At 40.5% G+C, this 17,867-nt stretch overlaps 1 protein-coding gene across 2 annotated transcripts; it reads left to right on the top strand.

Annotated features, from left to right (window-relative positions):
• The first annotated feature begins 763 nt into the window (after positions 1-763).
• LOC142985400 (uncharacterized) lies at positions 764-14,802 on the top strand. Of its 2 annotated transcripts, XM_076133533.1 has the most exons (10): positions 764-854; positions 1,885-1,912; positions 2,638-3,063; positions 3,535-3,570; positions 6,100-6,186; positions 7,475-7,558; positions 7,777-7,857; positions 8,418-8,444; positions 9,107-9,199; positions 9,879-14,802. In XM_076133533.1, exons 1-10 carry the CDS (start codon positions 813-815, stop codon positions 13,307-13,309), a joined length of 4,335 nt encoding a protein of 1,444 aa, XP_075989648.1. In that variant the 5' UTR covers positions 764-812; the 3' UTR covers positions 13,310-14,802. The 2 variants fall into 2 exon arrangements, with proteins under 2 accessions (XP_075989648.1, XP_075989649.1); XM_076133534.1 differs by lacking the exon at positions 6,100-6,186.
• The last annotated feature ends 3,065 nt before the right edge of the window (positions 14,803-17,867 follow it).

The raw sequence follows: 17,867 nt of genomic DNA, 5'->3' as shown, positions 1-17,867 counted from the left end.
TTTTGTGTTGGTGAAATGAATATTTGTTCCGTGTAGGCATGGAAACCCAAGGCCTCGTTACGGCAATTGTGTGACGACCACTTGAATAACTTTTTAACCCAATGCAGGATTCGATCCTGATCCTACGTCACGAAGACAGTTTTCATTAGTACAATCAGAATCATAGCAGAAGGTAACGACAACGATGTTTATATCAGCTAAACGCTATTGAATAGATAAACTACCGCTAAATGTACCTCAGAAACCGGGCATAAGTGAAGCTAAATGCGAAACAAATATTTGTACTGGAGCGACCACTTAAACCACTGCGCTACAGTAGCCAACTAACTATTTGACCCAAGATTCACGATCTGTGGGTTAAGCAACCTATGGCGGGGTCATTCTTTAGATGGGTGACCGCATAGTGGTAATTGAGCTGGGCGTCTCCGTGCTTCGGAGGGCATGTAAAAAGTCGGTCCCGGCTGTTGTCTACTAAAATAACAATCGTTAAGCCATGTCAAAGGCCTCTCGGGCGGCTTGAACAACTTTGACACTAGGTTGACCACTAACCATACGACAAACGAACAACCCAGATTCGAACTCGAGACCTCTATACAGACCCGTACAATACACGCTACGTCACAAAGACAGTTTTAGTACAATCAGAATCATAGCAGAAGGTAATTCGCCCTTGAAAAAAGGTCTAAATACTAATAAATTAACTGCAACTATTGTGCATGGTTGTTTGTACAAGTGTATAAGCTAGCTGCAGTAGTATAAATAGCTGATGAAGGGAGCTCTCATCATCATTCCGATCAGGTCCAGGATCCACCATGGTCCTTACAAAGACTTTGTTCTTGGTCTGCGTACTTAGCGTGAGTATATCTTATATTATAAACTAGCTGACCCGGCGAACTTCGAACCGCCTTATAGTCGATTTTTTATTTTTTAAATGTATTAAGTCCCCAACCCGCACTTGGCCAGCGTGGTGGACTCTAGGCCAAGCCCCTCCCTCATTACGGGAGGAGACCCTTGCCCAGCAGTGGGACAGTAATGGGTTAGATTTATTTATTACTAGCTAACCCGGCAAACGTTGCTTTGCCATTTAAAAAAAAATTGTGTCACTTAGGTGTATGAAAAATAGATGTTGGCCGATTCTCAGACCTAGTCAATATGCTCACTCATGAGAATCGGTCAAGCTGTTTCGGAGGAGTATGGCAACGAAAACTGTGACGCGAGAATTTTATATATTAGATTCTAATGTCACAATGTTCGTTCCCGTACTCCTCCGAAACGGCTTGGCTGATTCTCATGAAATTTGGGAGCATTCAATAGGTCTGAGTATCAACCAACGTCTATTTTTCACACTCCTTAGTGTGCTGGTTGTCCACCCTTAACATTTTAATTTTTTTATAAAATATGTAATATAAAAGCGTTTGTTTGTTTGTCTTTCAAGTGAAAACGCCCATAGCCAGTTGCACTTACCGGTCCATCGGATGGTTAAGTAATGCTTGGCGCGGTCATTCCGTAGATGGGTGACCGCTTAGTGGTATTTCAACTGAGCGTCTTCAGAGGGCACGTAAAAAATTGTCCCGGTTGTTTCCCACTAAGATAACAGTCGTTAATCTACATTAAAGATCTTCGGGTGGTTTGTACAACTTTCAGGGTGGCCACTAACCATGCGATAAAATAAAATAAAATGTAAAAAATATATATATTTTGATATTTTTCAAAGTGTTAGGATCCTGTTAGTAATTTAAGTCGTCCCCATCGAGGTTTTATCCCGGGAAGGACTTCTTTTATTCCGTAACGTTAGAAAACAGTCCTGGTTATTATAGGATTCAGAACAACTTTAGCCATAAGATAGAAGAATACTTGTATAACACTTGTTTTTTTTTGTTACAGGTCTTGAGCGTGAAAGCCACTCCATGTAGTAAGTATTATTTAAATAATAACAACTATCGCTTAATACAATATTAATAACCATAATAGAATTTAAATTTTCCTTTATATAACTGGCAAATATGTAAACTATACTAATATTATAAAGCTAAAGTTTGTTTGTTTGAACGCGCTAATCTCAGGAGCTACTGGTCCGATTTGAAGAATTCTTTTACTGTTAGATAGCCCATTTATCGACAAAGCTTTGGGCTATATATCATCACGCTACGACCAATAGGAGCAGAGTATCAGTAAAAAATGTTACAAAAACGGGGAAAAAATTCACCCATTCTCTCTTATGTGACGCAAGCGAAGTTGCGCGGGTCGGCTAGTCGTTACTAAAACGCATGTTGTAACTTCCCTTATAATAATGAACATACAAAGTTCTTAAATAATTACTACTGGAGATTATTATTTCACACCACAGAAAAAAAAACTATTATTATTAGAATATATTGTACCAACGCTAGGCAAAGGACATTCCCTCCTTCTATATATCTCTATCTAAGGGTATGTAAGGCTATTTTTTATATCTATATTTTTTCACAATATTACTAATATAAATAATCTACCCCCGGTTTCTGGGGTACATTTACCGGTAGTTTATCTATTCAATAGCGTTTAAATTCATAAACAAAACGCTATTGAATAGATAAACTACCGCTAAATGTACCTCAGAAACCGGGCACTATTTTAACATTCAAACTTCTCTTCCAGAAGATGGAACGGTTATCGAAAAGGTAGATAGTAAAGATGTAAACTCAGACAGCTATTCTTACGACAACAAACAAGTTACTGATTGGGGAGTCAGCGGGTCCTCGGGAACCAGCGACAGCCAAAGCGTTGACATCCTAAAACGAAAAGTTGTCCAACAAGACGACGGTACTATCTGCACTGATCAGAAGCAAAAAGGAGCTTCAGAATACAACAGTGATTTCGAAAACTACTCGATTAAAGCCGACGGGACTTTCAAGCAGAAGTCTAAGGGATATTACGATTCGGATTATTCTTATAACACTGATAGCAAAAGGGTGCAGACTCCAGATGGGCAAGTGACGGAAACTGTTTCTTCTGATACCACTAGTGATAGTGATTCGTGTACCGAAACGGAAACTACTATTAGTAATCCACCGGTTTATAGGCGTAAGTATTTTGTTTTTGTTTTCAACGCTCTTCTTTACCGCACGTTTTTCTGTTCGCTCTTACGAACGTGCCTACATGCATTTGACATTTGTCTGTATACATTGAGTACCGTACCTCGATCCTCTACCACTATCGACTACAGACAACCGGCTAGCTATCGAAATTTTGACATTTAGAATGTACTGCCAAAATGTTTCCTACAACACTCGTAAGAGGCGCTGATCAGATTTTCATACAACATTTCTCGATGACAGGTCGGTTGTCGGTAGTCGACAGTAGTAGAGAATCGAGCTACCGTTTTAAATTTTTACTGAAGTCTTATTTTATATAAAAAAAACTTATTATTTAAATTTTTAAAGCCGAATTTCGACTACTGGGCGACCACTACTAATGTTACTTAGTTTCATGATAAACCCGACTTTATTTTATTTCTCTTTTGTGCAAAAAGTTTAATGGCATTCTTGTTTTCAGCTGGACATCAATACGTGGATATTGGAACAATACCGGGTAAGTGAACCGCTCAAGTCCTATCGTTCATATTATTGCCCAACTAGCACACAAGCTGCTTATACAGTCGTTATACAGCCTGATAGTTGCATAAGAGTCGTTCAAATGCTGTACAATTCTCTATAAGTTGTATACTAGCTATTTAAAAAACCCTTTAACAGCTAGGCGGGACAGTAGCCGTTTAGTAGGAAACTAATGACTTATAGTGATATATGAGCATGTAATTGCATCGCTAGACAGCCTAGGGAAGTATAACTGAGTTAATGGAATCTTCTATAACACCGTTAACTGTATAAGGGGACTTTAGGAGATAAAGGAGTTTAAACGGAGTTATGCGTTGCGCTTATAGCGCTCAAGAGCGTAAATAAGCTTTTTGTAATGCCTTAGGTTCTATAACAGATTTTTTTAGGGCTAGTGTATTACTCATCTATAAAAGAGTTGCGTAGGTCTTTAATAGCGCCTTGAGCGTTATATCAGATATTTATATGGCTTCTGTACGGCAAATAGATGTATAAGGTATCATTCGAAACATTTTTACAGCCATGGGGATTACAGAATTATGTTAAGCACCTAAAGCGCTATAACCGAGTAATATACCTTTATACTAAAGCTTAAAATTATTATCATAATATATTTACATAGGTGCAGTGGTGGTTCAGTCTGTCAACTGTTTTTAAAGAATAAATAAAATAAATAAAATAAATAAAATAAATAAAATAAATAAAATAAATAAAATAAATAAAATAAATAAAATAAATAAAATAAATAAAATAAATAAAATAAATAAAATAAATAAAATAAATAAAATAAATAAAATAAATAAAATAAATAAAATAAATAAAATAAATAAAATAAATAAAATAAATAAAATAAATAAAATAAATAAAATAAATAAAATAAATAAAATAAATAAATAAAATAAATAAAATAAATAAAATAAATAAAATAAATAAAATAAATAAAATAAATAAAATAAATAAAATAAATAAAATAAATAAAATAAATAAAATAAATAAAATAAATAAAATAAATAAAATAAATAAAATAAATAAAATAAATAAAATAAATAAAATAAATAAAATAAACAAAATAAACAAAATAAATAAAAAAAAATGATTTTCAAACTATTTTAATATTCAACGACTGACCCCTAAAAGTACGAGTAAAATGCTGGTGTGCGACCAAAACAATTATATTGAAGCACTCCTATGCCACAACTAGAGAACCTTGAGGTCTACAACAGCAAACACTAGAGCCTTTGTACAGCTTAAGGCGCTAGAGCAGATGTAACCAACTCTGACAGGTGCTTGATCGAGACGCCATTATAGCATTTGGTAAACATATTTTTTGAGGTTATTACGATCTTTTGAAGATCATATAAATCTATAGCCTGGTAACGTTAACATAATTAAAATCATTTTTTATTACCTATAACCCTAATTAAATTATCTGTAACCCTCAAAGTCTTATTTATGTTCAAAATACAATTTCCAAATCCACATATCTATATAATTTTTGCATTTAAAACTGAATATTTTGAGGGCGCATGAAAATATTGACGATAATATACATATATATTGACAGCAAACTGGAACTCGCACTTTCATATCACGTACACAAAGAAATAAAAGCGATAGACTACTTGTTATTTTAATAATCCAATCCGTAAAAATAAAATGTCTCCTCATTTGTCACTGATGATTCATTTTAAAAAAATATATTTAGTTTACACCATAATAATCCGACCATATTACTAATTTAGAGCGTTAGCATTTATAACCGTTACACAGTAGCGCTAAAATAAGGTAAAGGTGGTATAATCGCGCTGCAAGAGCTTTTTCGAACGCTCGTGGCGCTAACCACCTCTGTACAACAGCTGGTAAGCGCCACGAAGCTGCGAAAAAGCTCTTGTAGCGCGATTATACCACCTTCATCTTATTTTAGCGCTCCTGTATTACTACTATACTACGTACTATTATAATTACTATTTACGACCACTGTAGATCCAATGTCGAGCTATAAGCTGGACAGTATGGGCCTATTTGACGCTACAAGAGATCTGTAGCCGCTTATAGAACCACTATACTTCTTACTAAGGAGCCTAAGGCGTTATAAAAATCCTTTAACCGGCCATTGTGCAGCTTGTTATAGCGCTTGTGTGCTAGTTGGGTGGTCCCCTGTGCTATGGGACCAAGGATGCCATTTAACAGGCATATTGCCAAACTCCAGGCTGGAGTTATTGAGAATATTTAAAGTATATTGGCAATCAGACTTTGTCTGATCGGGAAACCGGTTCCAAAAAAGTTATTTTACACATTTATGGTACATTTAGCGGTAGTTTATCTATTCAATAGTGTCAAAACGCATATAAAAAAAACGCTATTGAATAGATAAACTACTGCTAAATGTTCTCAGAAACCGGGCATAAATCGTGAGTATGTTTCTTTCGCTTGAAAAAACACTTCATGAGCAGCAGAGGGTGTTAGCTGTTAGCTAGTATGATATAAACCATAGCTGTTGTTACGGCAGGTTTGCCAGACGATACCAAGTACCGAGTGTACAGGTCCGAATCTACTGAAGATGGCATACCAGTCGTTGTGATGAAAGTAGTGCCAGGTGAGTCTTTACCACTGTTCTAAGGCGTTGTACTACGTGAGGACGAAAACGACCTGCCAAATGAGACATCGGCAAGAATAATAATCCTTCGGAATTCGTACAAGCAATAGTCCCCTTTACACACACATTCTATCGCGCATGAAACAACAAGAGTGTGCAAAGAGAAAGGAAAGAGCGCGGCGCTCATCTGTCAAGCCCGCGAAGAAAATCGCGAGCGAATAGCGCTGTGGCTAATGACCGCGTTTACACACACGCTCTATCGCGCATGAAACAACAAGAGTGTGCAAAGAGAAAGGAAAGAGCGCGATATGTCAAGCCCGCGAAGGAAATCGCGAGCGAAGAGCGCTGTGGCTAATGACCGCCTTTACAGACACGCTCTATCGCGCGTTCTTAGGAGCGTACAGGATTCCGCGCGGGAAAGCAGCGCGCTCTACGCTCGCGATATATGTATTTCGCGTGCTTGACTGATGAGGATGGCGCGTGGTCTTTCCTTTCCCCTTGCCCACCCTTTATACACGCGCTCTCTCTCCCGCGATTGTTGTTTCATGCGCGCTAGTGTGTGTGTGTAAAGGAGGCTAATTTACTGTTTGAAACTATATCTTGGCATGCGTAAGGACTTCTCGACATCTCGAAGAGCATTGCACAATGTCAAGGTTGAAGGTATAGTTTCTGCTTTTGCATGTGTTGATACTAGATCTTTTTTGCCGATACGGTAAAAGGCGCCGGGCCTTAAAGCTTGGCAAGTTAGCCACGTAGTACGCAATCAGTTACTCTGTATATACAATAGACAAAGTAAAATAATAAAAACAAGACATTTATAAAAGTATTGTAAATGAAGGAACGTCGTTGTTACGTCTACATATCACGCACTCTTCTTCTTCTTCTTAAACACTCTTGTTTTTAAATATCTAGTTTCTACTGTCGTTCGACTCTCACACATAGGACAACGCCTTAGACATCATCATTCTGGCAGACTTGATAGAATAGAGAAATAATTGTAATTGCTTAATAAATAGCCTGAAACACCCCATACTGATTTGAAAATGTGAAAAAAATCATCGAGTTTCGAGTAGAAATTTCGTATACTTCTCCCCGAAGAATAATATTCATAGTAACAGGAACTGTTAAATTTATTAAATTCAACAGTTTATGATCACTTGAATGGCCTTATCCTCAAAGTTCGATTTTTAATTTCCATACGAAAATAACCAAATATTTTTTCGATACGGACTTATTGTGCCTAAATTGCAAATAAAATTGATTGTTATAATTGTTTTGTGAATTACAGATACGGGTGTGTCCAAATCGACGTCTAAGTCTACATCCCACAGCTCTCATCATGGAACGCATTCTTCTACCAGCACAAGATCAGGTACACTTCTTATTTACTTCTTTAGAAAACAACTCCCATCTACACTAATATTATAAAGCCGAAGAGTTTGTTTGTTTCTTTGAACGCGCTAATCTCAGGAACTACTGGTCCGATTTCAAAAATCCGTTAAGTGTTAGATAGTCCATTTATCGAAGAAAGCTATATTATCACGCTACCACCAATAGTAGCAGAGTAAATTTGGTTTATTTTATCAACAGGACCCCAGTATCCGATATATCCACCGATCTACCCACCAATCTACTATGGAACACCTGCAGACGCTAGACAACCCGTAGTTGGTAAGCTTTTTCACATTTTCTTTGTTTTGTCAAAAACATCAATAAGTCGCCCATAGCCAGTTGCGCTCACCGCTCGGTAAAAGATCTGTGGGTTAAGCAAACCTTGGCGCGGTTATCCCATGGATAGGTGACCACATAGTGGTATTTGAGCTGGGCGTTTCCGTGCTTCGGAGGGCACGTAAAAAGTTGGTCCCGGTTGTTGTCAATTAAGATAACAGTCGTTAAGCCACGTCAAAGGCCTTTGGGCTTGAACAACTTTGACACTAGGTTGACCACTAACCATATGATAAGAAGAAGATCATTAATAAGAACAAACTAGAACAAATTAAGCCCAAAAATATAAAAGAAAGTTTCATGCAGGAACATTTTTCATTTAGTGATTAAAGTTATTATTAAAATTGGCCTTCAGAATGGAACAGCCAGAAGTCCCAAAATGGGATCCCCAAATGATACCTTTTGAGCACGTTTTTACGTTGCCGCTACCTTTTCTTAGAAAAAAGTTCATCATATAAAGAGTTGCTAGTTAAAAGACATTTAATATGGTTTTTATTTCATTTCAGGTGTGATGAACGAACCAGCTATGCCCTGTAAGTAGAATCCAATTTATTTTAAACGTCTAGTTACTGTACGAAATGAATGAAAGCCCTCTTTGGTTCTCTAACTCGCGGTTTCTGAGTACATTAAGCGGTAGTTTATCTATTCAATAGCGTTTAAACTCATACAAAAAAACGCAATTGAATAGATAAACTACCGTTAAATGTATTTCAGAAAACCGGGGATAAGTCCTAGACGGGGCGGGGAGGAGTTGAGTTTCCAGAAGATTTTTAATCAGCTTCTCCTTGACATCTTGTTTACTACCACTTTAATATATTGATTTAATTGTTATGATATGTGTTTGGTAGTGTTGGTAGCAGCTCTCAACATTATCAACTATCAACATGTATACCTAAAATAAATATTGTTCAAACCATTTGGCGATTACAAGTGGCTAGGAGTTTCTTGCCAGCTCTTCTCATTGGCCCTACCTTCCGAACTGGCGGTAAATTCACTCTCTGTATCATTGACTATCATAAGTGTCAGCATTTGACCTAAATGAATAAATGATTTGATTTTGATTTGATTTAGAAAAGGGAATAAACCTCTATACGGGTCAGCTATTGTAATTATAATTTGACATCTTAGTAAAATACCTAATACCTATCCTATTCCTGAAAACCAATTTGTTTCAAAGAAAACTTATTTTTTTCAGTAACAGTGTCGTCTGGCCCAGCTGTATCATACGCAGGATCTCCTGCTGGACCTCCACTCGGTGCACCGGTTGGCCCACCACAAACCCTTCCAGGTATATGACTTTTGAAGACTGAAGAGTATCAAATTTTTATTTATAAAGACAACCCCCGCACTAAGATTGCTTATGTGTCGCGGGGACTTTGATAAACTTACAACCAACGGACACAAAGCACAACCAGACCCGAAAAAATGATTTGTCGATCGCACAAATAATTGCTCCGTGTGGGAATCGAACCCACGACCTCCCTACGCAATGTTATCGGCGTGGTGACCTAATCCACTGCGCAACGGAGGCAGTTTACATACTTATATAGATAAATTAACAGTCAGACTCAGAACAGATACTCGTGCTCATCACACAAATATTTCTCCAGAGTGGGATTCGAACCCACCACACGCGGCGCTGCACCAAACGTGCAGTGAAATGCAACCAATATATTCTTTTTTTATATCAGTGGACTGATATGTATTTAGAAGTATATAAGTATGTTTATCCGTTATTTGGCAACCATAGTACAAGCTCTGCTTAGTTTGGTATCAAATGACCGTGTGTGAGTTGTCGAATGATATTTATTTTCACACACCTATTCGAAATCTCTCATCACTGTTGGGAAACACAGCCTTGTGTCAAATCAATGGACTTAAGTTCCTTTATTATCCAACTAAATTAATCACAAACGCCCGCTCAATAAACGCACAAACCTTAAGTACCTACATTTTACTTTTCACAGTTCAACCAGGCACAAGCTCTTCTACAAGCATAGGGAGTGGAAGCTCAGGTCCCGGCGGAAACAGAGTAGTGCTTGGTAGCACCTCTGGATCTAGCAGTCCAGGCGGTTCAGGGTCTTCGACAAGCTTAGGAAGCGGCAGTTCAAGCCCCGGTGGCAACAGCGTAGTGCTAGGAAGTACCGCCGGATCAAGCGGTCCAGACGGCTCCGATACTTCGACTAGCGTCGGAAGCGGCAGTTCAAGCCCCGGTGGCAACAGCGTAGTGCTAGGAAGTACCGCCGGATCAAGCGGTCCAGACGGCTCCGGTACTTCAACTAGCGTCGGAAGCGGCAGCGCAGACTCAGCCGGTGACAGCGTGGTGCTAGGAAGTACAGCCGGATCAAGCAGTCCAGACGGCTCCGATACTTCGACTGGCATCGGAAGCGGCAGTTCAAGCCCCGGTGGCAACAGCGTAGTGCTAGGAAGTACCGCCGGATCAAGCGGTCCAGACGGCTCCGATACTTCGACTAGCGTCGGAAGCGGCAGCGCAGACTCAGCCGGTGACAGCGTGGTGCTAGGAAGTACCTCCGGATCAAGCAGTCCAGACGGCTCCGATACTTCGACTAGCATCGGAAGCGGCAGCTCCAGCCCCTGTGGCAACAGCGTAGTGCTAGGAAGTACTGCCGGATCAAGCGGTCCAGACGGCTCCGATACTTCGACTAGCGTCGGAAGCGGCAGTTCCAGCCCCGGAGGCAACAGCGTAGTGCTAGGAAGTACTGCCGGATCAAGCGGTCCAGACGGCTCTGATACTTCGACTAGCGTAGGAAGCGGCAGTTCAGGACCTGGCGGTAACAGTGTAGTTGTAGGTACATCGACAGCGGGCTCTGGCAACGGAGGCACGAGTACAAGCGGTTCCGTAGGTGTGGCAAGCGCTCCATGGGAACAATGGGGAAATACCCCTTGGAATTGGCGTCCATGGGGACCAGGCCCATGGTATTCTGGCACAAATACAGACACCTCTTACTCTTCCGAAACTTCTACGACTACAAGTTCATCCAGTAACACCAACCAATGGAGTTCTGGACCTTGGGGATATTGGGGTCCCAATGGGCCATGGGCTAATTGGGGAAACCGGCCGTGGGGTGCAGGTAACAACGTAGTTGTAGGCAGTACCTCCGGATCAAGCAGTCCAGACGGCTCCGATACTTCGACTAGCGTCGGAAGCGGCAGTTCAAGCCCCGGTGGCAACAGCGTGGTGCTAGGAAGTACTGCCGGATCAAGCGGTCCAGACGGCTCCGGTACTTCGACTAGCGTCGGAAGCGGCAGTTCAAGCCCCGGTGGCAACAGCGTAGTGCTAGGAAGTACCGCCGGATCAAGCGGTCCAGACGGCTCCGGTACTTCAACTAGCGTCGGAAGCGGCAGCGCAGACTCAGCCGGTGACAGCGTGGTGCTAGGAAGTACCTCCGGATCAAGCAGTCCAGACGGCTCCGATACTTCGACTAGCATCGGAAGCGGCAGCTCCAGCCCCTGTGGCAACAGCGTAGTGCTAGGAAGTACTGCCGGATCAAGCGGTCCAGACGGCTCCGATACTTCGACTAGCGTCGGAAGCGGCAGTTCAAGCCCCGGTGGCAACAGCGTAGTGCTAGGAAGTACCGCCGGATCAAGCGGTCCAGGCGGCTCCGATACTTCGACTAGCGTCGGAAGCGGCAGCGCAGACTCAGCCGGTGACAGCGTGGTGCTAGGAAGTACAGCCGGGTCAAGCAGTCCAGACGGCTCCGATACTTCGACTAGCATCGGAAGCGGCAGCTCCAGCCCCGGTGGCAACAGCGTAGTGCTAGGAAGTACAGCCGGATCAAGCGGTCCAGACGGCTCCGATACTTCGACTAGCGTCGGAAGCGGCAGTTCAGGACCTGGCGGCAACAGTGTAGTTGTAGGTACATCGACAGCGGGCTCTGGCAACGGAGGCACGAGTACAAGCGGTTCCGTAGGTGTGGCAAGCGCTCCATGGGAACAATGGGGAGATGCCCCTTGGAATTGGCGTCCATGGGGACCAGGCCCATGGTATTCTGGCACAAATACAGACACCTCTTACTCTTCCGAAACTTCTACGACTACAAGTTCATCCAGTAACACCAACCAATGGAGTTCTGGACCTTGGGGATATTGGGGTCCCAATGGGCCATGGGCTAATTGGGGAAACCGGCCGTGGGGTGCAGGTAACAGCGTAGTTGTAGGCAGTACCTCCGGATCAAGCAGTCCAGACGGCTCCGATACTTCGACTAGCGTCGGAAGCGGCAGTTCAAGCCCCGGTGGCAACAGCGTAGTGCTAGGAAGTACCGCCGGATCAAGCAGTCCAGACGGCTCCGATACTTCGACTAGCGTCGGAAGCGGCAGTTCAAGCCCCGGTGGCAACAGCGTAGTGCTAGGAAGTACCGCCGGATCAAGCGGTCCAGACGGCTCCGATACTTCGACTAGCGTCGGAAGCGGCAGCGCAGACTCAGCCGGTGACAGCGTGGTGCTAGGAAGTACCGCCGGATCAAGCGGTCCAGACGGCTCCGGTACTTCGACTAGCTTAGGAAGCGGCAGCTCAGACTCAGACGGTGACAGCGTGGTGCTAGGAAGTACAGCCGGATCAAGCAGTCCAGACGGCTCCAATACTTCGACTAGCGTCGGAAGCGGCAGCTCAGACTCAGACGGTGACAGCGTGGTGCTAGGAAGTACAGCCGGATCAAGCGGTCCAGACGGCTCCGGTACTTCGACTAGCTTAGGAAGCGGCAGCTCAGACTCAGACGGTGACAGCGTGGTGCTAGGAAGTACAGCCGGATCAAGCAGTCCAGACGGCTCCAATACTTCGACTAGCGTCGGAAGCGGCAGCTCAGACTCAGACGGTGACAGCGTGGTGCTAGGAAGTACCGCCGGATCAAGCGGTCCAGACGGCTCCGGTACTTCGACTAGCTTAGGAAGCGGCAGCTCAGACTCAGACGGTGACAGCGTGGTGCTAGGAAGTACCGCCGGATCAAGCGGTCCAGACGGCTCCGGTACTTCGACTAGCTTAGGAAGCGGCAGCTCAGACTCAGACGGTGACAGCGTGGTGCTAGGAAGTACAGCCGGATCAAGCAGTCCAGACGGCTCCAATACTTCTACTAGCGTCGGAAGCGGCAGCTCAGACTCAGACGGTGACGGCGTAGTGCTAGGAAGTACCGAAGCATCGGGTGAATCAGACGAAACTACTTCTACGACTACCATAGGTAGCGGTAGTACAGATTCTGAGGGAAGCAGTGAGGAAGAAGTTACTACTACTATATCGGGCGAACGTTGTGGACCTTGGGGACCATATCCCATTGGTGGAGTCCTACCAATACATCCTAGAAAACCAGTCAAACCAAGGTTCTGCTTCTGTTACGACGATTACAGAGATATTCCGTACCACATCAGACGTCAAGTAGGCATATAGACCCAAATGAAAGTAGAAGAAAAAACTTGAACTAACCAATGAACAAAACGTGAAGAATTATATCGATATGTATGTTATGTATTATATAGAGCAGAAACAAAACTCCCTGGTTGTATACTTGACGTCAATCCTGAAGGAGTTCTTTACTAGACAGCGGCAACACTGAACGACCAACAACCAAAGGTGAACATTGCATGATCGAAGTTATCCAGATTACCAGCTCGCTCTGCAATAACGTTACGTTTTGTTAGATATCATTGATAGTTTTGATGAAGAGCTTTTTAAATACGGCTGGTAATTCCAGAGGAACGACACAGGAAAAGTTAGTCCAGTCCTCCAAACACTTTTGTTTCAACCGACTTTACTCTTATGTAGTTATATAGGTACATCAAATAATAACTAACAAGGCTGATGGCGATTTGCGGCTTGAACTGAGCACAAATTCTATAAGAACTTACAATAGACATGGTTATTACAAGCTTCGAAGAAGAGTATCCTGTGCAAGAATTAAACAGAGTAAGGTCATAAAGAAGAATAAAATGCCGACCTAGTTGCCACCACAGTTGCGGGTACCTATCGAAGCGATCAGCAAAGATAACTTAGACAACCGATATTCGACTACGGTGACCAGTTTCATTCAAACCAGTGCAGGAGTGTATTTTTACCCTCTTATTCAAAAACACACTATAAATCTGTTAAAATACTACAAGAGTGAAAGAAACAAAACTCTTTATAAGCCTTTCATAACTTCATATATTTTTATGAATAAGAGGGTAAGTGTCCACCCGCACCTTACACTCCATCACTCTCAAAACTCGGTAGGAAAGTAAACGGTACGACAAGCGAGAGGTCAGTGGCAGGCAAACGATTTAGAACAACGGAAGTCGATCAAATAAGATATCCATAGCTATCGCTAGATGTCCTTGACGCGGTATAAACTTGGATGGTAACTTAGCATACTGCAAGCGGCAATCATAAATGGATCAATTTAAGACTGCTGAGTTGTTTGTTGTTTGTTTGTCGTATGGTTAGTGGTCAACCTAGTGTCAAAGTTGTTCAAGCCGATCGAGAGGCCTTTGACGTGGCTTAACGACTGTTATCTTAGTAGACAACAACCGGGACCGACTTTTAACGTGCCCTCCGAAGCACGGAGACGCCCAGTTCAAATACCACTATGCGGTCACCCATCTATGGAATGACCGCGCCAATGGTTGCTTAACCCACAGATCGTTTACCGACCGGTGAGCGCAACTGCTGAGTAAGAGTCTCTCTTTGTTTGATCCCGTTCCTGTAGCATCCTGCCTCGCACATTTTCTAATGTAGTTACCAAATATGCAATGTTTTTCTTTATATCGAGTCTACAAAATTGTCTAGTTTATAGCGAAACACGTAGAACTTGTTTACCTAATTACATGTCAAAGTTACGAAACCAGGATGAAAAAAAAATCGAATTGTTATTTTTTTATAAGTATAATATATTATTTATATAAAAATATTGTTTTTTTTTATGACTGAAACATCTCACACCTTAATCGCATTAAGCGAAATCTTAAATCGAACATTGATTCGAGATTGAATATGGCTATAGGGTTTATATTATTTTACATTACTTTGCATCACGCAAGCTATCACCTAGGCTTACCAAACCAACAAACAATGGATGCCTAATTTGCAAATCAGTATTTTAAAAAATAAACAACGAACCGAATTAAGTGTACGCCATAGTTCCCTAGATGGCGCTACTAGGAGTTTCAAACTATGAGTTGATATGACAAAGCATATTAATTAGGGCTTAAGAATGATAATTATTTACTGAGATACTCTTTGTTATAATTTAAGTTAAAATGTTACAAAATAGAAAACAAAAATAACATACATTTGTAAGTCCGCCGACCGGAAACCGTGCTTAATGTTTTTTTACTTAGAGCTTGCACCTTGCACCTCATAATCATTGATCCACGGAATCAAGCGGAAACACATCACTTATGTATTACTAGCTGACCCGCGCAACTTCGCTTGCGTCCAATAAGAGAGAATGGGTGTAATTTTTCCCCGTCTTTGTAACATTTTTTACTGTTACAATGCTCCTTTTGGTCGTAGCGTGATGATATATAGCCTATGTCCTTTCTCGGGTATCAAAGTATCTCCATACCAAATTTCATGCAAATTGGTTCAGTAGTTTAGGCCTGATTGAGTAGCAGACAGACAGACAGACAGACAGACAGAGTTACTTTCGCATTTATAATATTAAAGTATAAAGTATGGATTTTTTTTAAACAAGTAACTTAACCGTACACAAACACAATAAATCATAGCAATATTAAAACAATTTAAACTTAGATTAGCTTAGATTACAAACTCGAATGAAGCATCGCGGGAAACATTGAGCAACAGAAAAAAAAACTAAAAAAAGTTTGATAGTGATCTTCACGCCGTTTACGCGGGAAAACGTAAAATGTAAGGCAGCATTTTTTTAATATCCTTTTATACTAACCTTTAATTAATACTAATAACTAGCTACTAAAAAACGTCGAACGAATTCAATTTCCGCAACCAGCTCCCTAGATGTCGCTATTAGAAGTTTGAGACCAAAAGTTAATAAAATATAACCTAACTTAGGACTAGCTGAGAAGATAATTATTGACTAAGATCTTCGTTAATACGTTAGTTAAAATGTAACAACATTATACGACGAGAGAACTTCAAACCCATTTTGTCGGCAAACGGTGGGTCGGATCAAAAAAACTCAAGGGGCAAAAAGTGCTTATTTCTAGCCAATCTATACGATAAAAGCAAAAGAAACACGATTAATGAATTTTTAAAAATTTGTGAAAATCCTAGTCGCCTTGCACACCCTTTGCTACACTCCAACCACATTATGCTCGTTCTAAACACATTCTATGCAAAATATTGGATTTTAGGTACTTCAGCTACGAAAAACGTTCACATTTAAAATTACAACATTGGTAGTCAAAAGATTGGACACATTGATAAATGTATAGGTATTAAAGCAACTTACCAAATCGCATTTTATAATGTTGCTGCTAGCATAGCCGACAGCAAAAACGAAGATCTCCGAAGTAAACTCAATCACTGTAGCACCATGTTCTATGCACTTTATTGATACACAAAACCACACACATACACAGCACTTCAGACAACGATATTAGAACGCAAATTCCAACAATACATCTGAAATTATTACACGTAATTACATAGCACTATTGATGTTTGTAACTTAGAAACTTAACCATATACCTACAAGAAAAAGCAAAACACAACTGTAATTATTCAAAACAAACTCGTAAAACTTAAATTATTTAAGAAATCACAACATTGCAACTGACGCGCGCGGACAAAAATGAAGCAACAATTTTTTTTTTAATCACAGACAATTTGCTATTCCGCCAAATTACGCGGGAAAGTGTTATAATCAGTTTTTTTTAGTCTACATTTTAATCAATGTAGGTTTTTTCAGTACCTATTGGCAAATATAACTGTTTAAGGGAATGTTTATTTAATTTATAACAATTCTTTCTACCATGCCAACGAGATGATCTAGGTAGGTACGTCCGAATTTTCTAGTCATTAACGTGGAAATCAATAAAAAAAATTATGTATTTTAAAAACATCTTTTAACAAAAAATATTTTATTGCTAATACCTACTAAGTTTTCATGGATGCCTATATTGTTTATAACAAATAAATTAAAAATGAAATAAAACTATTAGAATAATAGGTATGGTTATACATTTTATCGTGATTATTCATAAGCCGGCAAAGACAATTGAGTCATTCAGCTGATTCAGCCGGTTTTGGCGGGACAACGTACATTAGTACCCAAGTAGGTTGATTATGTGCTAGAAAAACATGTATGTTCTCGAAATTTTACAAACATTATCCTTATTACTTCAACGTATGTTACATCAAGATAATACAATGTTTAAGACAAGAGAATAATGAGTAATAAAACTGTCAACTTTCATTACCTACAGCCGCGATTAGGGTTACCTACCTATCTGGTAACCCTAATCGACAATACCATTTTGTAAAAATGTTTTGAAGTTTTGAATAACTTGTTGATGTTTTTTCAACAAATTGGTTCAGATCCTTAGCGTGAACAATGTATCAATATTTTAAAAATAAAATATCTGTATTACTTCGGCCACCTACAACTGCATACTTAATAGGTAATACTTATTGTAGTTACCTACTCTTACTTCGGCCTGTTCCCGTGGAAGAATTCGTTAAAAAAAATACACATAAAAAATTACACCATAAAAAAATCGATGGTATCCCTAAGCGAGGTCCAGATGCATCAAGATGGAAACTGAAATTTACAGAACTAATGGTCCATATCGCCGGTATTGCCAGTCACATGTTACCGTAGTAAGTGCACACTTGCTCTACATTTCTTGTATTTTAAAGACTTTTTGGACAGTTAAGTTGATTATAAAAAACCGGCTAAGCATTATTTGAAAAATCGACAAATAATTACGTACTCTCTATAGGAGCCCCCCTAAATATAAAAGTATTTTAATCTGTTTTGTAGTAAGGT

The sequence above is a fragment of the Anticarsia gemmatalis genome, chromosome 30 (assembly GCF_050436995.1).
Source record: "Anticarsia gemmatalis isolate Benzon Research Colony breed Stoneville strain chromosome 30, ilAntGemm2 primary, whole genome shotgun sequence".
In the NCBI taxonomy this organism is placed as follows: Eukaryota; Metazoa; Arthropoda; class Insecta; order Lepidoptera; family Erebidae; genus Anticarsia; species Anticarsia gemmatalis.
This window is presented reverse-complemented; position numbering and strand designations above follow the sequence as displayed.